At 35.0% G+C, this 26,384-nt stretch overlaps 1 protein-coding gene across 1 annotated transcript in view; it reads left to right on the forward strand.

Annotated features, from left to right (window-relative positions):
- ROBO2 (roundabout guidance receptor 2) overlaps positions 1-26,384 on the forward strand; it is a gene marked incomplete at its 5' end in the record, with an annotated part of 1,616,413 nt that overhangs the window by 1,552,902 nt on the left and 37,127 nt on the right. Inside the window, 5 exons of the mRNA XM_082840252.1 lie at positions 6,509-6,691; positions 15,850-15,892; positions 17,309-17,436; positions 22,511-22,792; positions 23,186-23,311. Of these exons, the coding sequence (XP_082696378.1) occupies positions 6,509-6,691; positions 15,850-15,892; positions 17,309-17,436; positions 22,511-22,792; positions 23,186-23,311 (762 nt within the window). The remainder of the gene's footprint in view (positions 1-6,508; positions 6,692-15,849; positions 15,893-17,308; positions 17,437-22,510; positions 22,793-23,185; positions 23,312-26,384) is intronic.

Raw genomic sequence — 26,384 nt, forward strand, 5'->3', positions numbered from 1 at the left:
TTTGTAATGATTACTCTAGGATTAGCCTATGCTATATGGATCTTAGAAAATATAATTCCATTTTCCTCCCTTTCAAGCTTTTTGCTATTGTTCTACATTTTACTCCTGCACATGTAATAAAAACCAACACACAAACTAAAGTATTATTATTGATTTTGCTCTAAACAATCAACTATCTTTCAAATCAATTAAAACTAAGAAAAAATATTTTATATTACCCACCTTTATCTGATATTCTGTTCCTTAAATTCAATCCCTGAGTCTGCCTGAGTTTTACTGTCTCTTTAACTCAGGAATGCTATTCAGCCATTTTTGGACTCCCCTTCGTTGCATCACATTTTAGAAATTGTCTCCAGATAGAAAGATATGAATATCGTACAATTCCCCTTGTTTATTTCCTTTTTTCTCATAGTTCTGTCCTTTTGTTTCACATATTTTGCCTAGGTTTTCCTTGTTTATGGTGGGATGGCATGTCTCATTCCTGTTATTCTTTCATAGGCAGAAGTGGAAGTATCCAGTGAATTATTCAGCTTATATAATACAAATTCCATTTGTTCTCTTTTACATTTTTCATTTCCCTCTGAAATTCCCCATGTGTTCATTCATTAGGACTCTATTATTTTAAATTAATGAACATATTGTAATAGTTGCTTGAAAGTCCTTTCCTCCTAATTTCAACATCCATGTCATCTCATGGTCTATTTCTATTGATTACTATTCCTCTTGATCTTGGGTTATCTTTTCCTCATTTTTGCTATTGTGGTTGTTATTATTGTTTTGCTTGTTTTTGCATGCCTGGTAATTTTTTACTATATACTGGACATTGCAGAAAACATACTATACAATTTTGTGATCTTCTGAAGAATGTTGTTTTTCTTTTCCTGAGAGGCAGTTATGTTACTGGCTGATCATCTCGATCTTGTGGTGGCTTGGTTTTTACATATTGTTAGTATGGACTATTTATGCTTTGACAATATTCTTCAGGCAAAACCTCAGTTTAATTTTTACTTCTAAGGCATAGTGCTCCTGGACTTTCGGTGAAAAGCCTAATATATTTATCTGGTCTGCCTAACTTGATGGAATTTAAACTTCAAACACAATCTTCTCTGCAGTGAGAGAGCCTGCTCAGTCTTTGCAGCCTTTTACCTTTTGAGTTTCACCAAATCCTTGAAATCGTCCTTCTGCCTGCACAATTCAGGGTTCACACTAGTACTGAGGGAGAATTTATACACAGATTTGAGAACATCACTCTCCTGTCTCTCCCTCTTTCACATGGTTTCTCCCTTAATTTTTTGTCACACTGGCAGCTGCGAAGGCTATCTTCTGACACCTCCTAGAAGTAAAAGACTGAGATTTTCAGCTTGAGTTCTAGCTCCCTAGTGCTGCATGGACTGAGCCCTCTAAGGGGGTAGAAAGCCTCATAAATGCAGATTTTTTTCTTGAGTGGTTTTATTCTTTCAAAAGGCAAATCCCTTCAGTTTACCCTGATTTTATTTGTTTGTCAGTGTCTTTATCTTTTTAAACATTCTTCCTAGAGTTTATATATTTTAAAAATACTTGTCCAGAGTTTCATACAAGCCAATGTGCCATTTGCATTCTTTTCTGTTTATTTTCTAAAATATGCACATAGAACATACTACCAAATTCTGGGAAGTTGTTTCTTTTTACAATGTATTTATTATATAATGAAGAGATTTAATACTCAGTTGTCATGTTAAAATTTTTTAGATTCTCCAAGTATTCTTCCTTTTATATATTAAAAACATTTGAAAAGTTATAGTATTAACTTTTCTTTAAATTGCCTTCCCTTTCTTAATTAGTCATACAAACTGAATTAATTTCTTAACCTGAGGGAAACCTATAATCTTGCCCTTCTGAGATTTTCTAAAATAAATTGGAATAAGAAAGAAATACAGGTACACCCAAAAGGATTTAACAGATATAGATGAACTTATTCTTATTTCTACATATTTTCTAAATATTTAGAATATTTGTTATTTAGAAATAAGGCAGTAATTTTTCACTTAAAGAACATGAAACAGGGCTTCCCGGGTGGCACAGTGGTTGAGAGTCTGCCTGCCGATGCAGGGGACACGGGTTCGTGCCCCAGTCCGGGAAGATCCCACATGCTGTGGAGCGGCTGGGCCCGTGAACCATGGCCGCTGAGCCTGCGCGTCCGGAGCCTGTGCTCCGCAACGGGAGAGGCCACAACAGTGAGAGGCCCGCGCAAAAAAAAAAAAAAAATCTCTCTCTCTCTCTCTCTCTCTATATATATATATGAAACATGTTTGAAAGGTATAGCTTTCTATGAGAGCTCCTAGATAGGTAAACAAAGTTTTTTTTGTGTGTGTGGTTCACGGGCTTCTCACTGTTGCGGCCTCTCCCACTGCGGAGCACAGGCTCCGGACGCGCAGGCTCAGAGGCCATGGCTCACGGGCCCAGGCACTCCGCGGCATATGGGATCTTCCCGGACCGGGGCACAAACCCACGTCCCCTGCATCGGCAAGTGGACTCTCAACCACTGTGCCACCAGGGAAGCCCACTTCTTTTTTTTTTCACTGCCCTTCTAGCATATATATGAAAAAGATTGACTGAATGTAATTTTTCTAAATCAAAGATCAGTAGGATTACCAAATATCTATATTTTCCTTTCATGTTTTCTGTCATCTTTGGTAATGAATATAATTCTCAAGCATGGAAAAGTTGGTTTGTTTTGGTTTTGGTTTTGGTTTGTAGTAGCTACCTATTTGCTTCACAATATTTGGGGGATTTATTGTATTTGGAGGCAAGTAAAAATTGCAGTAACACCATTTCCCCAAGTTCATGTCATGACAGGTAAGAATAAACAATTGTATGGTAACTTAAAATAATAATGTTAACTAAGATTATTTTAAATCAAATGGAAAGTTTTGCTTAACTCATATTATTTTAAAAAGACTGAGTGATCAAGTGGATAATGAGTACCTTTTAATTTGTTTATATATACTTTTCAAATTTTTCTATGAAATAAAAAATAATCTAATAAGTAATATTTCTATCTCCTTTTCATGTAGTTAGAATACACAATATCCAAGACATAATTATAGAAAATAGAATTGTACTACTTGAAATAAACACACACACACACAGACACTTACATGCACACGCACACACACACACACACACAAGCACAATTCAACCTGGAAAAGGCTATTTGTCCTTGAGAGATTTATTTCTTTTTAATATCTACTGTTGTACTGAAGAAGCCTTTAATTGTTTCTTTAATTACCCTTGCATATCTACCTCAACATCTTGTCTGATAACCGTATCTACACAAATGTTATTCCTTATTTGAAAAGTGATTTAGTGATGGCTAATCTCCATTTCTCTTTCAATTTACGCTTTTCCTATTGTCTATTCAGTACTGGAAACAGCACTTGAAGTGACTCAAGCTCTTCCTCACTTCCCCTTTGCTTTAATTAAATCATGTATTGGCATTTGATGTAATTTATGGCTGATAATTTTAGATTTGTCTTATGCCAGACAATGTACTGTTTCATCTATTCCTTCTCAGCTTAGTTTTTATTCCAAAAAGTTACATTAAGGGACCTTTAATTAAAATTTGTATAAATATAATAAATAGCCTTACACAGACTTAAAAGTAGTATTGTTCTTTTATTTGCTGTCTCCACTGGTAAGGTGACTTTTACATCAAAATATCCATAATTTTATATGTTTGCAATTACACACACACAAATACAACCAAATACATTTATATATATAAGCATCAAGCAGCATGTCATATAACAAAATTACATTGACTTAAAATTCTCAGTAATCTTGCTTAGTAATATACCTATTGTTTCCTTAATCATTTGCCTATTTCACGCTTACCTTACATAGTTGGTAGTAATATGTGGAACAACTGCAAACTTTCACAGTAATAGGTACAACCGAATCTGATGTGTCTAATTAATTTTTAGTCCAACAAATTAGTTTTGTTCTTCATTACTGTCCAGTGGGAGGAAGACATTATATTTCATTATATTTTTTTGTCTGAAAGAACAATGGAGTGTTACAGGTCACACACATCCCATGTCTGTGCTCTAATTAGTCCAACTGACAACGTTGTTTTAAAAATACTAGCAGCACAAGAAATACTCATACACTTTGGGTAACATAAATAAATTTTTCATTATATTCAATAAGACATTTTATGGATCTTTTACACAAATGAAGGACGAATTTTCTTTTCTGTTTGTGCTATAAGGTGTTTTCTTTTTAGTAACTACTAGTGTTTAACACAATCACCAGATATATGTATTGATATGTCTCAAGTTGAAAATATGAGCTCATTTTAAATACATTTTTGATTATGTTTATATGTATAGTAACTAAGAGCATATAGATTAGGAAAATGAACCAGCTTCAGTACATAAGTGAAGCTATTTAAATTAAATATTATTTAATTTATAAATAAATAAATAATTTTTTTTAATTAAAAAAAAAGTTTTTAAATCTGGAAATTAACACAAAAGACGTTTCAAGAATGGAATATTAGACTATAAAAAATGCTAGCAGCTATAACAAACAAGTAGGCATACAGATTGGCTTAACAAAATAAAAGTTTCTTTCTTATTCATAGCCCAGTCTAATATGAGTCAGCAGAATGGAGGATGGGGTTTCTACCCCATAAAATTTTTCACGGAACTTGGCTCCTTCCATCAATGGCTCTACGTCTCTTAGAGCAGGGGTTCCCATCCCCTGGGTCGCGGACTGGTAAGCACCAGGCCGCAGAGCAGGAAGTGAGAGACGGACGGGCAAGCTTCATCTGCCCGTCACTCGCATTACCGCCTGAACCTTCTCCCCTCCTCCACGCCCGCCCGTGGAAAAATTGTCTTCCACGAAACCGGTCCCTGGTGCCCAACGGTTGGGGACCACTGTCTTAGATGGTCAGCATCCTGCCGCAGATCCCTCGTTTCTACCCAACATGCTAGGAAAGAGAGTGTGACGTATTGTCACAGTGGTTTATGGGTCAGATCCGGAGGTAGTATGCATCTGCCTGTGTATAATTGGCTAATATTCAGTCACTTTGTTGTACTCAGCTACAAGGGAGGCTGGGGAATATAGGCTAATTTTCTGCCCTGGAAGAAAGGTGAAACTTTGGTAAACAAGTCACCTATTGTTTGCAGGACTCTCACATCTAGATAATTTACAACTTCTATTCCTACCTGAGTGGCCCTTAAAGTAACTCTTAGCCTTATATGGGCTATAATTACTGTGTTCCTATTAACCTCTTTGCATACATCGTCTCAATTAATCCTCCCAAATAAATGAAATAGTACTGTTGCCAACTAACAGAAACAGGGATTCCAAAAGATTAAGTGCCCTACATAAGCTCACTGCTTACTTAGCTAGTAAGTGGCTGAGATGATACTCAAATGTGGAACTTCAAAGACCTTGCACTTTCTAATATATTACAGTGCCATGATAACTGAAACAATGAGAATTACACATTCCTGTGATGTGATATGCTGAAATTTGCCATTTATATTTTGCTTACAATTTATTTTTTAAGTATTGGATTAGTTACTAATGAGATATTATATTAACATAAGAAATCACTTAATTTCCAGTGCCTGAATTCATTCATCTCTTAAACACATAAATCTTTGCTCTTCAGTGATATTATGATTCCATGAGTTTTAAACCTGTTTAAAAATGTGGATTGAGATTTTCTTTATTACCTCTGAGAGGGCTAAATTGTCAGAAACATGACTACTAGAATCATCTTAGTCCAGATTTAAATGTATGTTTTTGTTACATAGACCTTAGAATTAATTTTCAAGTTGTTTTGTATCCAGCTTTCAAGTGGATTTTCAAATTAGTTTCAAATACTTTAAGGACATTTAGGAATTTTATCTTTTCATGATGTTTTAACTGTAGATACTAATCTCTATGAAAAGATATTTACATAATTGTCATTGTTTAATATAGTAATTTTAATACCTTCCAGAAAATTAAAGTATGTTTGATCAAAATAAGACCTTTGGTAGAATACTAAGGGCAATATTTTGAACATTTGTATTTAGGCAGTGCTGTAGGGGGAAGGTAATTTTCAAATACCTGGCGTTAAATGTTGTAGTTGCTTTTTTTAAAAAAATGAGAATTATATTACAAAATGCTTTACCTAACTGAAGAAAGGTTACTATTATTTCAGCTCACAGCACTTGTTTTAGTACTTATTTATGAAGCAATAAATCAAGAAGTGGTTCTGAATCTGTCCACAGCAAAACAAAACACAAGGGAACAATGTTCTTAATCACATTTCAAACTTATTATTTGATTCTTTTTCTGAAACTTACAAAATATGCTTACCAATAAATTGTGACAGGCTCAGGACACAACAAATATTACCTGCTTCAAAAAATGTTCTAATCTTCTGTGCCTTTGGCATACCATATATGTATTTTTGTGGGGTTTTTTGTCTTAATATTTACTAACACTAACACTGTTGTTTCTTCCATAGGGGGAAGGAATGAAGTTGTCATTACTGAAAACAATAACAGCATAACTGAGCAAATCACTGATGTTGTGAAGCAACCAGCTTTTATAGCTGGTATTGGTGGTGCCTGCTGGGTAATTCTGATGGGTTTTAGCATCTGGTTGTATTGGCGAAGAAAGAAGAGAAAGGGACTCAGTAATTATGCTGGTAAGAGGCTATTTCCAGCTAAAAAAATGTCTTATCTTTAGAAATACGACAAAATTCAAGGGAAGGAATGGAATGGAATAACTGAGTGAATGAATGGGTGTTTTGGGTTTGATTTAAACAATTACAGACAACATGCTTTAAGGCACTGCTCTTCACCATATCACATTATGACCATAAGGCAATCTTTTTGCTTGTATCTCCAAGGAAGCATAAGAAGAATGCACACTGATAAAGTGCTTAGACATTTTTCTCAACTAGTTCAACACACACACACACACACACACACACACACACACACACACACACACACACACACACAGACTTTGCATGCTATAACACCGTTGTTTGAAAAGTGAATTTAAGCAAGAGCATTCCTAAAATGCTCAGAAAAAAAGAGAAAAGATTTAAAATGTAGTTCTTTGTATTTCATGATACAGATTACAATACAAACTGTGTCTCAGATGGAAAATACAAACGAAGTAAAAAAAATCTCACCAGGATTGATGAGACTGATGAGGCATGAATTAAGTGATTTACTAGTCACTTAAATAGGATGTCTATTTCAAAGGGACCAATAGGCATTTTAGAAGGAAGAAAAAGGAGAAGCAAAAGAAGCAGCAGAAGAAAAAGAAGACCGTTGGTGTTCTACTTGTTCGCAAAAATGTTTTCTTCTTAGAATCAAGAACAGGAATTTTAAGGATGTCCAAAATTATGGCCTTCAAAATACTTCCAAGGAAGAGAGAGAGGGAGAAAATTATCAATCAGTGATTGAAAAATGAACTCAATACTGAAGCTATATTCAATTACAGTTTAAATTGCAATGCATTTTAAGTACTTTCTCTAACAATGATCATCAAAAGAAATTGTCTCACAATATTTCACACTTTGTAGAACTTACAAGGGAACAATTTTAATTTGCCATCATCCTACAAATATTTTAAAATTTTTGAGATATTTTATTCATCTTCTATTTCTAATTTTTACTTTAATAAGAAACATAAATGTGTTAGGTGACTTTGACAGAGGCTTCAATTCTTATTAAGTTTATGTGCTGCTGTAGCTTGTAGGTGTCTGAGCTTCTGAGAATAGTTCAAAATAAAAGGAATAGCACCCACTTGGTTGCCTTTCTTGTTATTCGATAGCATTTAAATACGATCATTTGACGATCACACTGTGGCTCATGTCTATATTTTGTGAAAATAAGTTTATTAGTTACTGGTTAGAACAAATTCCCAGGACTAGAGAAGGTAGTATAATGTATCCATTGAAAAGGGCCTTTCATGCTTTGTGACTTGCTATTGCTCTGCCATTCTCATTTCTCATTGGTTGCTGATGCCTGCATCCTTATGCTTTGTCATCTGAGTGCTTTATCATCCTACCAGTGAGTGATTCTTCCTGGAAAGGTATGCTGGGCAATAACTGCTGAGTGTCAGAGTCATGAACATTAATGATACTTTAACATAACTTCTTGTTTTGCAGTCCAGTCCTCTGCTTTCATTCCCTGAAGGTATTGTCCATCAACCTGTCTGTTTAGTCAATCACCACGTTCCATTTCGTCTCTGTGACACGCTCATATAAATCACATGAGAAATAAGGAAGAATGCTTTAATTCAAGGACTATTTTTATGTTTTATCTCATTGCTTGGCTTTAGTGAAAATAATAAAAGATTGACTATGCTAGCCACTTCAGTTCGAAGTTCTAAGATGCCACGTTTGGAGTGTTGCATTTTTACCCTCCATACATCTTTATTCACTCACTCCTTCAAAATAGCATAGGTCTCGTAATTAGTAGTTTATGTTTTTAGTAAAATTATGTCAGATAGCCTTTTTTCTTCTTTTTTTTAAACAGCAGTTCTTTGCAAAACCTATGCATTTAATTTAAAAATATCTGTTGGTCTTTGAGCTTGACAAGAGTAGTACATTTCCTATTATCAGTTCTCATTGTGATTGATATCCATCTACTTGTAGAGGAACTACTAACTCGGAAGGTGCTATGCACTTCAAATATTTCGGAATTAGGCCAAGCCACAGAGCAGCCTTTCTGAACCTTTATACTTAATTGATAGATGGCTGACTCTCAGAATGGATTCACCTTCAGCTGGTAATTTGCCTTCCAGCAACTGCTGTTCTCTTCTAGGTGAGAAGCAAATGAAAATCCAAACCACAGGTACTTAGTATTGCATATCTGACCTGGCGATATTCTCTACACATTTCCCTCCATAAATATCCTATCCTCCACCTCCTGGAATTTTTATATTCTTGAGAATATGAGGATTTTAAATAGGAATGATTAGTGTAGTATGTATTTATCATATGTTTAAATTTCTGATATTTCATGCATGAACTAATGATCCATTTTAAGAGCACAGGGATTTCGTACAGGGATATTTTTCTCTGAAGTGTTTTGTAAAAATTATAGAGAAAATAGTCTATGTGTACTAGTTCTGTTTATTTTTGGTTTTCATAAAAATTTCTCTGGAAATCTTATAATTTAACAAGCATGAAAACTAAACCCAGTAACGTTAAAGCAATGTAATTTTACTCACAAAATGAAAAGTCTAATGTTTCCACTTTTTACTACATGGTAATATCTATATAGTTTCAAAATTTTCTTATTGCTTTATGATAGCAATAACATTTTTTTTTCAAATAAATGAAAGTTTACTTTGGGATCGGTATTTAAATTAATTTATAACAAAAAATGTCTTCATTTACTTCAAACCCCAAATTTGATCTTGGATTATACTTAAACTCTGCTGCAATTGATGTAAATTAAGAAACATGCATTTTAATAACGCTAGACTGATCCTAAGTAGAATTGAAAAGCAGGTAAAATTTGATTTCAGCACTTGCTTTTTCCCACTTCATTCCAAGTCTTCTTAACCATCACAGGTAGATTTTATTTTATTTTATTTTATTTATTTATTTTTTAATTTTTTTTTTTGGCGGTACGCGGGCCTCTCACTGTTGTGGCCTCTCCCGTTGCAGAGCACAGGCTCCGGACGCGCAGGCTCAGCAGCCATGGCTCACGGGCCCAGCCGCTCTGCGGCATGTGGGATCTTCCCAGACCGGGGCACGAACCCGTGTCCCCTGCATTGGCAGGCGGACTCTCAACCACTGTGCCACCAGGGAAGCCCCACAGGTAGATTTTAACCACCAGAGGGAAGTTTTTAACTAGTGGGGAGAAGAAATAACTTGCAGAGTGGAGAATCTAACTCTTGGCAGGATACTTTCCACTCACTCTGTACAGGCAAAAACTCACCTGCTGATTTTATTGTGGCTAATCTTTGATTCTCCATCTCCATGTGGAAAATTATATTTGAATGCTTAAAAGGAAGGTAAAAAAAAAAATGGCATGCTACTCAGTGTTGATATTTTTCTTATGTTTCAGAGGATTTAACATATTGATCATAGAACACTAGTGGATTAGCACCTTAGATTGTAAAAGCAACTATCAAGAGTCAAATGTAAACTTATACACTTAAATGATCTGAGAGTAGAATTTGGCCTGAACATGTTTTGCTCCTTTACATAGAAGAACTTGGAGATTTCCCCAGGGCAAAATTACACACTAACTTCCTATTCAGTTTTTTCCTATTTATTCTTTATTTAAATTCTTCAGACACAAACACGCACAACAGCTTTGCTCGTGGCTCAAAGAAGGGCAGCTGGGATGAGAAAGGTATCCTCATATCTCATATTCTACATGAAATCATTTTATATTTTTCTAGAGTAACATGCAGTGTTATTTATGTTAATCTTCATTGAACACTAACAGTCTGCTTGTCACTGCGTGTGAGGTTCCTGACTGCCAGAAGGATTCACTACCTGAATTACCGGGTGAAATAGAATTGTAAACACGTTTAGGCAGAAAATACTAGGTGATTTTGAATCTAGAGTAAATGTTTGATTATATGTATTAATGGTATTTGTGAATAGAAAAGTGAATGACATAAGTTTGAATAAAAGCCATGCAGCCTTCATGAAGATTCTATATATTGTATTATAATCTTCATGAAGGCTACACGATTCTTTTCAAACTTATGTTGTTCATATTCACAATTTTTTAAGTCACCAACTTTTTAATGAAAATAAACATTTTCATTTTTAAAGGGGTGAGTTCTATTTTATGAATATTACCTTTGAGGAGAACAGATTTTATTAAACTCAGTAAATATATATAATTTAATAAGTGAGCAAATTATGAAATACCAAACACTTCATGCATAGGTTTTAAACCCTTGGTGAAATTATTTGACAAAGTGACCCTAAGACAGCTAAAAGATTTGATGGAATTTTTATACTCTGATTATCTGGGCTTGAGTTAATGCTTATTAAAAGAGGATTAATCTACATTCATAGTTGAGAAATAGCTTATCAGGAAAGGGAGTGAGGCTTGGCTGGCAACGTTAAAGTTTCCATTTGGAGTAGGAAAATGTGGCCTACTAGAGATAGGCACTCTGAAAGCTTCCTTACCTCAAAATGTCAATTTACCACGTAGCTCTGTTTCCCTTCCCCCTCAATTCTAGAAAGCGAGAGATTAGGATTAATCCTGTCAGATAATAGTAGAGGTACTTTGTGTATGATATGAACTTGCAAAATCTCTTTACCTTATATCTTTTATAAATATTGCAATAAATTCAGAATATTTAATGCAATTCTAAAACATTTAAGATTGTGGTGTCTATAGAGCTTTTTGGAAACCTTAGCACTAGTCAGTCAGTTTTAGCAATAAAAACTTCTCTATGTTGCTCCCTTGAAAATTCTTAATTTTAGATTCTAGCAGAAACTCCTGGTAAAGATTCACACTTATTTCAAATTTAATTCTGATAAGCACAAAGTTACCACACTGTGATTATCAAAATAGTGACTAGAGCAAGATTGTCCAACCACCTACCCTCCCCACCCTCTTGCTTTCAGCTTTAAGGCAGTTCAACATCTCTGAAATGAGAGCTACCTCAAAACAGCTTTCACTTTGTTGTGGCATTTATTTTTATGTTTTTCTCTCTCTGCACACACAAAAAATGCTGATCAAAACACCAAATATGACTTCCATTTTAGGAGTTCTGATTGTTCATCCTTAGTGCAGGTTCAGTGGCCATGGCTCATGGGCCCAGCTGCTCCGCGGCATGTGGGATCTTCCCGGACCGAGGCACGAACCCGTGTCCCCTGCATCAGCAGGCAGACTCTCAACCACTGCACCACCAGGGAAGCCCTCTAGTCTGCTTTTGATCTCATGGTCTAATAGAACTCAATTATTTTTGGTCTACTTTTCAAAATGGAACAAATCTAAAAGTTTTAGAGCATGGGAAGGAAAGGATACTCGAAAAAGTGTTCTCTTTTTCCCTTGCTTTAAAAAGACAACTAATCAACCTTATTATGTAAAGGTATTGTTTTTTGTTGTTGTTTTTCTCTCCTGATAGAAACATACAAAATTGAAGATTCTCATGTATATCAAATTGTATCCATGGGCCATTTTAAGTCAATTATGTATTTACATAATGACTGTGTATTTTTGCCTTTGTACAGTTGGTATGCAGAGGTACAAAGATAAATGTCTTTATAAAATATTTTGACAGTCTTTTAGCGGTCTAGAACCATTTGAAAACAGTTTAATGATTTGGAATACAAATAGGAAATCGATATGTCTTGAAAGTTTTGAAATTTAAAATTCTTTTATTCACAACATTTAATTCTCATTTGGTAAATATGGACCATATCATAGAGTGCATACACTAACGCAGCTGTAAATTAACTTGATAAATTTTTTTTTCAATTTTTTATTGTGGTAAAATAAACATTACATAAAACGTACTATCTTGACCATTTTCAAGTGTACAATTCAGTGGCATTAAATACATTCATGATGTGCAACCATCACCACCATCCATATCCATAAATCTTTTCATCTTCTAAAACTGAAAATCTATATCCAGTAAACAATAACTCCCTATTCCCCCCTCCCCCCAGCGCCTTACAACCGCCATTCTTCTTTCTGTCTCTATGATTTTGACTACTCTAAGTACCTCATAGAAGTGGACTCATACAGTATTTATCTTTTTGTGACTGGCTTATTTCACTTAGCATAATGTCCTCAAGATACATCAAAGGTTTAGCATATTTCAGAAATTCCTTCCTTTTCAAGGCTGAATAATGTTCCATTGTGTCTATATGTACACTTTGCTGATCCATTCACCCATCACTGGATGCTTGGTTTGCTTCCACATTTTAGCTACTATGAATAATGTTACAATGAACATGGATGTACAAATATCTCTTTGAGACCCTGATTTCAATTCCTTTGGAAATGGAATCGATGGATCTTACGGTAATTCTATTCTTAATTTTTTGAGAAACCAACATACTGTTTTCAACTATGGCTGTACCATTTTACCTTCCACCAACAGTGCACAAGGGTTTCAATTCCTCCACATTCTTGTTAATGCTTATTTTATGTTTCTTGCATAGCAGCCAACCTAATAGGTGTGAAGTAACAGCTCATTGTATTGGGTTGGCCAAAAATTTCATTCTGTTTTTTCCGTAAGATCTGAATGAAATTTTGGCCAACCCAATAGTTTATTTCTGCGCTACGCGGGCCTCTCACTGTTGTGGCCTCTCCCGTTGCGGAGCACAGGCTCCGGATCCACAGGCTCAGCGGCCATGGCTCACAGGCCCAGCCGCTCTGCGGCATGTGGGATCTTCCCGGACCGGGGCATGAACCTGTGTCTCCTGCATTAGCAGGCGGACTCTCAACCACTGCGCCACCAGGGAAGCCCTAACCCAATAGTTTTGATTTTCACTTTCCTAATGATTACTGATGTTGAGCATCTTGTCAGGTGCTTATTAGCCATTTGAATGATATCTTTTGGATAAGATTTTCAGTGCTGCATCATAATACTTTAAAATTTACAGTTTATGAAAAATTTACCATTGGTAAGTACATGAAGTTAAATGCAACTTAATTTCTGTGCTTCTGTGCTTCTGTGCTTTCTGTGCTTTTGCTCTAATATCATTTATTGCTCTGACAGTAACAGAAAATTTGGGTGAGGAAAAAGAGCATCTAAGTTAGAGAGAAGGGCTCAGCTTCTCCCCATGTATCTCCTAAGCAGCACATTTGGAGGTGTAGCCCATCAGTACCTGCTGACTTGTATATTCACAATGATATTCACAGCATTATCTTAGCTCTCTTTTACCAGAGTAAAACAATCACTTGATAGTCCATTAAAAATCCACATAACTAGGAAGTCACATCAGATAGAAAGCTAATTAGCTGTACTGTTTTCACATTTTGTGTTTTTTCCTCCTAATCAGGCCTGTATTTAATACCACCAGTGCTCAGTTCTTTTCAATAATTGTTTCAGATCAATTTTTCATTGTTGTTCTTAAAAGCAGTTATTAAAGGGACCCAGTGTGGTGTGGATACACTGCTGATTGTTGATTCCCAACACCTGAATCCATCAGGAAGCAGATTAGTGATCAGTATTCTTTTATTTTCTCCAAGGAGCTGTCCATAGCCAGTCGTGGGCAGGTACAAAGTTTATGTAAGGATTGTTTTATAATTCACTTGACAAGTTACCTAAAAACTTGATACGGCAATGTACTTTTAGGTGCCAAGATGTTTCTGAAAGCACTGCTTCATGAATTCCTGAAAGAACCTTAGCCATCTTATTGCCTAATTATGATGCCATGAGAGATATATCCTTAGATGACCTTAGGGAAGGGATTGGGGAACTACATTTAGAAAGTTATAAGACCTAAAGAGTGATCATATTTATTAGCTCAAACTTGAGAAAGAGGTGAATGATGGAGAGATTATCCAAATGAGAAAGTATTTACTATGTGTGCACTTTAAGTAGCAATATGTCCTTAGTTTATTAAAAATATGAATCAATTCATAAAATTTTATTTTTACTTTTGCTCACTAAGTAATCACAGGAAATCTAATCAGTATCTTCCAAAGATAGGATATGTTGGATTCACATCTGTGAAATGGTATTTTTGCCTTCATCCCCAGGGATTGGTTTAGCTGATCCATACTAATTTTGGTCAGAATTGCAATTTTGCAATCCATAAACTTCTAATCACCAATTTTTTTTCCCAATGATTTTCTAGTTAAGTAATTTTGTGGCAAAATTTGGTCGAAAATAATATGAAGTTATTTATAGACTTTTTTCCACTAATCATGAATATTCACATCTCATTGCAAAAACAATAATTTTAAATACATTTGCTGCCTTGGACCCTCCCTGCAGTATGCATCATATTACCTATCTCAGATCTGAAGCATTTTGAATTCCAAGTAAATTTAGCTGCAAAGGTTTTGGATATGGGATGATGGACCCAAACTGATATTTACCTTCTTTGGCCAATCCTTGAAGCCCACTTTCATGTTGTTAGCTTTGTAGAATGGAATCTAGTGACCAGAGGGAGTGGATTCTTCAGCTGTGGCCCTCCTGGATACTTCTTGATATTGCTAATAAGTTCCACAGTTTTAAAAAGGACTTAAGTTTTGTAATCATTATATACAATTGGAATATATTCAGTATCAATTATTTGAAAGTTTCATTTTTGTAAGAGTTGGCTAATGAAACAAAGCACCCAATACATTATGTATTCTCCATTCATTACAGTTCATGTCTTTGTAATTATAGTATTTCAACTCATAGTGCTTCTTAATGTCCCTAAAAGGATCTGTGATGGGGAGGAATGTGTTGTCAATCAGTACTTTCACTTGTTTCATTAAAAAGATATTATCTGTTTGGACTATCCTGTTTCAGTTTCAACTATGTGCATTTTGCATTATGCCCTCTGATTAGGACACCTCTATGTTAACATTAAAAGTCATGATTTGATAATTCCTTGTTATTGCATGTCGATCTTCCAATACCATGAATATACCAATTGACACCCAAATAAAAATTGCCCCTTTGACTTAACCATATGTTTGGCTTGAGGAATATTTCAATGTCTTATTAAAGATGGAGCAAATGATAACTTTGCTTTATGCCAAACCACTGCTTCTTATTCTCTGTACAATTATGTTAATTATATTTTGTTAAAATTCCCAGAGGTTTCAGCTCTAAACTGAGGGCCAATATGTAGTTGTTATTAATCATAATTAATATTGACTACTTGTGTATGTTTCTTTTTTTTTACAGTTACATTTCAAAGAGGAGATGGAGGACTAATGAGCAATGGAAGGTATACTGAGGAGATTTTTTAAATTATTATTTTTAATCAGGACTGAGGAAACTCTATAGTAAGAGGCTATTATTGTAATAAACAATCACTTATAAGTGAGAATTCTAGGAGGAATTAAACGGCTCACCACAAGGTTTAATGGCCTATCTGTTGTGCACTTTAGAGGAATCAAGTCCAGATGTTTCATATCTCCCAGAGGCCCCTGAAGAAATTAGTAGTAAATATCACAAGGAATGTATTCATTTGTTAGCAGGATGTTTATTGCATTAATTAGACATTAGCAAATGAAGTTGCTGTTGTTTAAGACTCCTTATTGGTTCTCACTAAATTGCTGTGAGTGAACAATTACACATAATCGATCACAAACTAAATGATTCATGGATGATGAATAGGCTGTAGATTGATCAGACTGGATTCCACAACTTTGGATACTCAATTGAAATTGATAAAAGTTGATAACAAACCCATATATCCTCATCTATTTTCCCTTTGCCGATATGGAGATTGTAATTAGGCTCTGGTAATAACTTCCAATCTCCCATTTAATCAATATTTTAGCAAAAAGAGATTAGGTCTAATGAGAGCTAGTGGATGTAGCAAGAAAGCAGTTGGATCTTCTTATTGCAGTTTCCATAGAAACACATGTTTCTCTTAGGGATTGTATCACAAAGGGTCTATCAGAAAAAAAAGTACAATGACTATAGATGTTGCTGTATCTTTGTAAATATGCTAATAATCTGGAAAGTGACCAGAATCCCATCTTTTATTTTAAAGATGGGAATTCTTTATTAAATAGAATATGAAGGAAGTTTTCTTCATAGATTATATACACATGCTGGATCAGACCACAGTGGATCTTTAAAAAAACCTTTAATATTCTCCTAACATTTTAAATTTAGAGAACCTGAAAATGTGCTATTGATGGAACAGTATAAATACTGTTCATTAATTTCCCTTAAGTTCCTTGCCTCTAATCAAGCATGAGGGCCCATATCAGGGGTTATAGCCTATAGGGGACAGATAAATATGGGAGCTGCAGGAATTAAGGAAGCAATAGTTCAAAGTCCTGGAAAAGGCTGATACTGAGCAATTGTTCCCTTGAGGTGCCAGTTTATCATCAGACCTTGTTTCGGGATGCTGCTATGTTACGAGTTTCCCACCAGTTTCAGGGAAGACGACTGAATTCATTTGGGTATCAGCAGAATCCCAGGCAGCACTCTTCAGCTTCCACTGACAGGGTTGATCTATATATAGCCTAGTGAACTGCTAAAGTTCCTTAATTCTTGAGAGCCTACAGATTTTAATTTGAAAGTGAATTAAAATCTTAAATTCTTTAATCCATTTTAGTTCATGAGACTGATGTCCAAATCTCTCATTGAGTTCCATGGATTGATTTCCTTTTAATTCCTGTTTTAGCCGCCCAGGTCTTCTAAATGCTGGTGATCCCAGTTATCCATGGCTTGCTGATTCATGGCCGGCCACGAGCTTGCCAGTAAACAACAGCAATAGTGGCCCAAATGAGATTGCGAATTTTGGGCGTGGAGGTAAGTTATGTTTTTCAAAATTTTTTCATTTATTTGTTTTCTTGGCTTTCCTAGATGTTTTGAAAAAGGCATACTAAAAAGTATTTTCTTCCATAGTTAAATTTAGTGATGCACATGTACATATAATGCTGTACATTTGCTAAATATTTTATTATAAAACTGTTGTATCTATTATCTTGAGTAAAACTAAGCTTTTAAGGACGTCATCACTAACCAAGAAGATAAATATTCATAATACATTTGGTTTTGGAACTATTAGTACAAGATTACTAAAATCAGGAACGATGCTGCCAAACAGGGCTTATGATTTCAAACTAGTCTTTTCACTTCTCTGATTCTCATTCAATATATATTTATTGAGCATGTCCTGTGTATCTGGCACTATAGCAGATGGTAAAAATATAATATCATATAAGGAGTAGACACTTAAGTAAGTATAACAACATGTTGACAGAGAGCTTTTCTGTAGTTCTACAACTGATAGTACCCTAAATAAAAGACAAAAAATGCTAAGTGGCTGACATGCTAAGGTCTTCAAAATTTGGTACCAGGGTCCTCCCCATAGGTCTTTATAAGGAGACATAACTGGACCTACTATAAATAATCACCACCTTCCCCTCTCCATCTTTTCATCCAGTCACTAGGAGAGCCATGGGTTTAGAGAAAGATGGGACTAGAGAAGTCTCAGGCCCCATTGTTCCGTTCAGCCGATACATGAGTTTTTCCTTAGCAGGGGATTGTACAGACAGCAAATGGACTGGAGCTGCCTTGCCAGTACCCCAGATGAAAGAGCTGACCCCGGGAGTAGGAAAGTTCTATGAATGGAGTATTATTTAAGCTGATATATGAAAGAAAGGTGGGGAGTCAAGAGTGTGTAGAAAGTGTGTAGAGAAGAAACCTACTGTGTTTTAAGGCCCAGAAAGTAAGAGAAACGTTGACCTATTTAAGAAGCGAATGAATTTCCTAATGACTTGAGTATAGATTGCAAGGCAGAAAGAGTGGTAAGAAATATAGAAGGACAGGTAACAGAGGGCCTTCTGAGCTACACAAAGACTTTAAACTTTGGCCGAAGGATGTTCAGAAGCCATTGAAGGACTTTTAGAGGAGAATGCTAGAATGCGAGTACTGTTTTAAATCATCCATCCTGCTGCTGGATGGAGAATGGAGATAGTGTGGAAAATTTGGGTGATTAATTAGGAGAATAGTGCTGTAATCTAAGAAAGTTCATGTGAATCCACTGGAGGATTTCTACACTTCTAGGTAGAATTAATGTAGGAGACCCAGGGCTGAGCTAAACTATTCTGAGTCCATTATAAACCTCAGTGATGGATTTCACGTGTATGAGTGTATAAACATATTGACTTAGAAGAATAGTCATGGATATTGGCATTTTCTCTTTACAAATGTAATATCAATCCAAGTTTGAATATAATTAAAATAGTGTTTCAAATAATAAAGTTACTAATTATTGCACAACTCTGCATTGTGTCAATACAAACTGAAAAAGAGGGATCTCCCTCCCATTCTCCAAATAAGATGCAGAAAATAACCAGCCCTACCTTATAGGTGTGTAATGAGAATTAAATGGATGACTAAATATACAGGTTTAGCACAAAGCTTGACATACAATCAGTGGCCAACAGGCATGACTGGGGAGTAAATGATAGAACAGAAAGTAAATTGTATGACTCCTCAAGAGTCTTGCTTACCCTCTGTAATCCAGTACTCCCCGTTTAGATTCTCACTTGCCCAGACCCTCTGATAGTGGTGGCTGCCTCCCCTAGGTGTCCAAACTCTGAGCCCTGCAATTATCAGCTGCTACTTTACATTGGGTGGTTCTATGCCCAAGCATCTCCTCACCAAGGAGATGCCCTGCCCTACCCACTGCCTTTGAAATTCTGGTCCCAAAGCTTTTATCAGTCAAGGAATAGCTGCCTGTCTTTCTTGTATTTGTATTGGAATAACACGCCATTCTATCTACATATCAAGAATTAAATGCGCAAAGATGGAGAAAGTGTTTTGGTTTTGGTTTTGTTTTTTTCAGTTTCTGGCAGACTACATCAACATCTAAAATGTCTCAGTCTAATTTAGCCAAAGGGTACATTTGAAGATTTTCAAGGTTTCCTTCCATTTCCACTTCATTTTCATGACATGAAAATATTTCACAGGTAGCTATCAAGGCCAAGACAAAGTTTTTGCAGGGTTTACTCTATCTTTTTTCAGTGTGATAAGTATTTTAAGCATTTACTATGTACCAAAGATAGGATTTTTTGCAAATTTTATTTCCTTTGCACAATAAATGTAGGACATAGATAATTATATTTCCATCTTAGAGGTCAAGAAATTAAGGTTTATCAAGATGAGAAATTTGAGATCTATGTGTAGAATCCAGATCTAACAGATTTTAAAGCCTAGGTTCTTTTATTTACACTTTTCTTCAGTTAAGGTGGGATTCACATGTATGATTGTATTACCATGTTCACTTAGAAGAATAATCACGGATACTGACATTTTTTCCTTTGAGAATGTTATACTGGGACTTCCCTGGTGGTCCAGTGGCTAAGACTCTGTGCTTCCAATGCAGGGGGCCCGGGTTTGATCCCTGGTCAGGGAACTAGATCCCACATGCCACAACTAAGAGTTCTCATGCCGCAACTAAAGAAAAAGATCCTGCGTGCTGCAACAAAGGTCCCGCGTGCCGCAACTAAGACCTGGCACAGCCAAATAAATAAATAAACGTTAAAAATCTGTCTTCTGACACCAAATATGTCAACTTTAATAACAATAAAAAAAGAATGTTATACCAATACATGTTTAAATGTAATGAAAATCGTATTTTGAATAATAAAGTTACTAATTATCACATGTCTACATTTTGACAATACAAACAATAAAAATTCATTTAACTATTCAGTAAGTGCTTACTCTTTGCACAATGCTAGGTGAGGAATTATGGAATTAGAGACATAAATCCCAGGTACTCCTGTCCTCATCTAATTTAAGATACAGTGAAGGGGACAGTCATTCATACAAGTAATTATTCCAGGCAAAAAGAAATAAATGCATGTGTAACCAAGGTGCTGAAAGACTGCAGAATGAAATCATGAGTAAATCCAACTGGAGGGAAATGTTTCTATAATTCATAAGCAGAGAGAGATTCTATTTCTACAACCGTAGCTTTGTTCGGTGCAGAATAACATTATGAAGGATTAGATTCTCGGACTATTTTTTTTCCATTTTTAAACATTTAAACACACAACAGTTCAAAAACTTGCAGTGGCTCACAATATAAATCTGAAGCTTTGGAGAACATCATATTCAAGGTGTTGGGAAGCTGGGGTCAATGCTGGAGAAACATCTATCCAGTTAATATTCATCAGTGAAAGACATGGTGGAGGAAGTAGAAACAAAACCCTAAAAACTTCCCTAGAGTGAAGGATCTACCTTCACAATCTTGATATATTATTAAGTATCAAAAGTTTTTGATAATAAAATGATACTGACCTAATGCTTTAGAATGAAATACGTTTCTTTGTCATCAAATTTTCTAATTAGTTTATAGCTAAAAACAAGAAGGGCGAGAAAGTAGTTACAAAATTCTGAATCCAAGAACAATTTACTTGCTTATACAACTTGGTGAAATATTACAAATGTGAACATGTTTAACAATCTCACTGATATGTATTTAAAATAGTCATTTAATAAAGTACATATATACTTAATTATAAAACAGTTTGGAATTCCAGACGTCAAAACCCTCAGGGAGACCTAAATTATATAGTGCATAAAATATATTATAAATGTCTTGTTACTGTTGCTAAAGAAGATCATTTTTAGCTTTTGTAAAATATATAAGCAAAATTAATATTTTACAAGAATCCTTATTTCAAGTACTGTTGGGTATCATCTCATCTAAAAGTTTTAGGATATTTTGACTATTTCAGCATTCTCCTTGTGATGATAAGCTGGTTTTGGTACTGAGACAACCTGGTTCATTATTACAGTACTATAACTAGTTGAAAATTTCCCATAATGAAGAGATCAAGTGGGTTGATGACCTCATGTCCTATGAAATGTGACTTTCAGAACATACATTATTAAGGAGCATAATATAATTATATTCACTTTAACTCTGCATGATTAAAAATAGTATTAGTGTGTGTGTGTGTGTGTGTGTGTGTGTTTGTTTGTTTTTTCTTTTTTTAGATACTAGTATCTTTCTTCTGGGAAGGAAAGTGAGTGCTCAGGAGAGAGGTGGCAGTTCTGAAATAAAAAGCATCATGTAAAGATAATTTAGCACACCAAAGTGATAAATGGACTGATTGATATTCAGTGTTGTTCCTAAATTTTAATTTTATACTTGCTGTGTTACAACTTGAAACTATAATTCTCTACTTCTAAGATTTGGTAGCATAAACTAAACTCGCTAATCACTCATTGCTTTTTCTATAGTTAAATCCTGCTGTATTGTGAAAATGACTTATTCATGAAAATGTTCCTTTGTTATCCAATAAAAAAAAAATTGTTACCATTAGTTACACTCCATTTCTGGAGCTGTGAAATCAACCCAGATAAACAGCAAGTTGAAACTTCAGAAGAAAGTGCCTCATAGTTTGGAGAGTATAATTTTGGACATGTTTGCATCTATTTAGCAGTTATATTCCATGTCTCTTGGGATAAAGTGGAAAAAGATGCTTTAATCCATGATTTGTAGATTCACTTTTGTCATTGCTTCAGTAAAGAGCTAACAATTTCATAGATTCTAAAACAGAATGAGCATCTGAAAGCATTTTTTAATAGTGAAATATACCAAACTTCTCATTCATGGTTGAAGAAAATGGGGGAAGGGGTGTGTTAACCAGTGAGACATGAAGGACGAGCTGTAGGCCTGCCTGTCACAAGGCTGATAGCTTGGTGATGGTTGTATATCATCTACCCTTCATTGGCTCATGAAGCCCATCTCAGCTGAAATGCAAACGTGTGGCATGACACGTTTATTTTTCATCTTCAGTCCTGATAGTTTTGGGCTTCCTGTGCATCATTAAACTGTTTCATTTCCCTATGTTCACCACAGATGTGCTGCCACCAGTTCCAGGCCAAGGGGATAAAACGGCAACGATGCTCTCAGATGGAGCCATTTATAGCAGCATTGACTTCACGACCAAAACCACTTACAACAGTTCCAGCCAAATAACACAGGCTACTCCATATGCCACTACACAGATATTGCATTCCAATAGCATACATGAATTGGCTGTTGATCTGCCCGATCCACAGTGGAAAAGCTCAATTCAGCAAAAAACAGATCTGATGGGATTTGGTTATTCTCTACCTGATCAGAACAAAGGTAACAATGGTATGTCAAGTCCTTACTTCCTGAAGAGTTATTTTCATACCATTTTTGCATGAGATAGAAATTAGTATTTGTTGTTCAGTTTAGTGATTCATCACCAGGTTCACTACCTAAACTAAAAAATATACCGGCATGTATTCAGTACCTTCCACAGTCCCCACCACCACCACCGTCGTCACTATCACCACACACCAACACCAATCAGTTTCATCCTTTTAGCTCTTTTTTCGATAGTGATCAATAGTCCATCTCGACTTCCATTAGGCAGGATAGACAAAACATGCCTCCACTGTCCTATGACATCTGCTTCTGAGTTGCTAACTGCATGTTCTGCATGGGCTTGTGCTGTGAACTAATCACATGATGCCACTATGACCTCTGCCCTTTAACCCTTAGCCTTACTTTACATCCCTGACTACCGATTGGCTGAGGGATTGTCTAATAGAATGCCACACAACCAGTCACAGGATTTCAGCACCACCAGCTCTCACAACAGCTCAGAGAGGAGTGGCAGTCTCTCAGGTTGGTCTCGTCACAGTAAGGAGAAATATTTGTTTGTCACCAGCATATGACCTGTGTTCCTAACAACCATGAAGAAGTACCTGGATCACAACTCACTGTCAGACATTTATCTTTCAAATAACAATAACAGTTTATCCTAATGAAATCATGATTTGGGGGAGGGGGTAAAATTCACCATCACCCTTTATGTACTAATTATATAAGGATGTATTCAGGGAAAAATAGTACCATTTTACTAAATACGAATTATTAAGGATCAGATGAGTTTGATCTGCCTTGAGCCCTGCTTAAGAGTCCAGAGAACTTTACAATAAAAAGATCTTGTAGGAAAGTCAACCCCATAGTGTGGACAGCAAAAGATGAATTCAACAAAAATGCAAATGATTTTGGCAATTGTTCATAATATTAGGAGTCTGGTGATGTGACTTCCTATCTTTGGACAATTTTTCCAAAATATTATGTAATAATATTCTATTGAATGATATTATTTAGAGTAAGGTCCTGATACCATGCTAAACAAGAATGTTAATATGGGACATTATTCTTTACATTTAATTGCCAAAAAACCCCTAATCTTTCCTATTGATAATTCTTTTGTGCTGTAAATTTTCATATATATTCAAGATACAACAGCTGAACTAACAGTCTGTACTGCAGATATTGTATAGCACACGTGGGGAAAAACACATTTTACTGGAAAGAAATATATACCTATCATAATGAATATCAGTGATTTTCTCTAGGCCCAAGGATTCTCATCTCTAAAATGAGGAGGTCCTAGTAGACATTCTAACTTTCAAACATAACATCTATGTTGTGTATGACGGACGACTTTATCTGCACATTTCTAGTTGATGCCATGACCTTATATGCTTATTTTTTCATACTAATGATATACTATTTATTTCTATGAAGTTTTTTTTTAACCTCAGTTCCTTAATAAAAGATTATGATGTATTATGATATGTCACAGGCTACTAGGCATCAAAGCCATAAAGAGTTAATTCTTTTACGTCATTAGGTTAACATTTACTAAATGACTTTTCCTCAGAGATAAAACCCTTTCAGTCTGAAAATGTTAATGTTCTCTCTCCCCTCCAAAATGAGCCATTTGCTCTTCTTACCTATTGGTAGAATTAGATACATTGTAGAATGCAGAAAATTTTAAACATCTGTTATGAATTTAAACTGGCTTAATTATATAGGGGAATTGTTTTGAATAACCTTATATGTCATTTGTACTGTCATTTATTTATGAGGAATCCCACAATTGTACTGAATAATTAAAAAATTAATTTTATCCTAGGCTTATTTCATCCAAGATATGCAAAGTCTCAATCTATATATATATATATATATATATATATATATATATATATATATTTTCTTTTTAATCTATATATTGTAAGCCATGGATTGTTTAAGACCTTCTGTGAATTCCTTATTAAATATTCTGTATATCTTGATTACCACTGAGTTTTTAAAGTTATCTTTTGAGTAATTGTAAGCAGAACATGATTCACAATAGTGCTTACTGCTTTTTTGAATCCATTAATCTGAGTGACATTTACATATATATATATATATATATGAATTATATTAACTACTTCATCTACATTTGAATACAAAATTACTTAAATTGGTGATAGAAAGCATTCTTTAGGAGGTAAGAGTGATGTGATTATTCTCTTCTTAGTTTAGTCAAATTGAGTTTAATATTAGTTTGTTTTGTGCTTATAATCAGAGGTATGTTTCCTAAAGCTTAGATTTAAGATCAAACTTCCCTATGGATATTGGATCATATCATACTGATATTATAAGATTTTCTTAATTTGTGCACGGTGATAAAACAAATTTAAAATAATCACAGTAATAAAGAAAATTGGACATTCCTGAGTTATATGAATGAATTTCTCACCCTTTTTGAAACACTCTTATGATTTATTAAATACATAAGTTCTTAGCACTTCTCTTAAAAAAGCCAACCATTAAAAAATATAAAACTCAGATTTTTTCAAAATAGTATCTGCAATCATAATTTTATATATATACATGCATATACAACACAGTGCCAGTAGTAATAACTAAATCTTTTTATATGCCAGTATTTTTTTAAATAGACTATAAGTTTAATTTTAAAATGAGCTATTTTCATAATTTTCTTTACATAGAAATCATTTGTTCAGCATAAGTAAATATAAATCCAAATATTTACATTTTCAGTTGAAGAGGGACGGATCAAATATGTTTGCAAGTCATCAAAATATGTTCCCCTAAAATATAATGCAGGCCGTTCTCACCTTAAAATGCTTGATGATCTTTGGTGGCAAGTAAACAGCAACACAATGGGCTCACTGAGATCAAGATATAGATCTCAGATAGAGAATTTAATTTTCTTAGCTCATATCATAGGCCACTATTATGCTAAGAGCCCACCTCTTAACTCATTCTAGAGAAGACAAAGCATGTTGATTGATAGTCTTACCAAAAGTACCCACAATGAGAGGCAGAAATTGCCCCCAAAGAGGGGAACGTAGACATTGTATGGAAAACCCTCACAAAATCCCCCTATGAATCACCTCTGCTACCACAGCACATTTTTAAGTAAGTCGTTTGGAAGAGTTGATAATGGCTTTCCTGACCTTGGACAAGGATTTCAACAGAGCTGGGTTCAGAGCTGCTGAAATTGTAATTTCCAGTAAAGCTGCTGCCTTCTAAATTGCTTGTTCTCTTACAGTGTGAATATGGACCACAAACTCAGAAAGAACCTCTATTTTCTCATCTATAAAATGGAGATGTAAAAACTTCCCTATTTGTGTCACTCAGTTCTGGTGGTGATCATATAACACTTCTAAAAGTGCTATAAAAAGTGAAAAGAGCATAGTACACATATAAATATACAAGGGATAAAAGAGGTACAACTAGGGAAAAGCTATGAAGAACACACGCCCAACCCATTCTTCTTTTAAGTATTGAGACATGGTTCTGATACTACCGAGAAAGATACAATCTTGTTTATGATTGTTTTGATCAAGAAACAAAGAATTAAGGCTCACCTACCTTAAACACAAAA

The sequence above is a fragment of the Leucopleurus acutus genome (assembly GCF_964270905.1).
Source record: "Leucopleurus acutus genome assembly, chromosome: 5".
In the NCBI taxonomy this organism is placed as follows: Eukaryota; Metazoa; Chordata; class Mammalia; order Artiodactyla; family Delphinidae; genus Leucopleurus; species Leucopleurus acutus.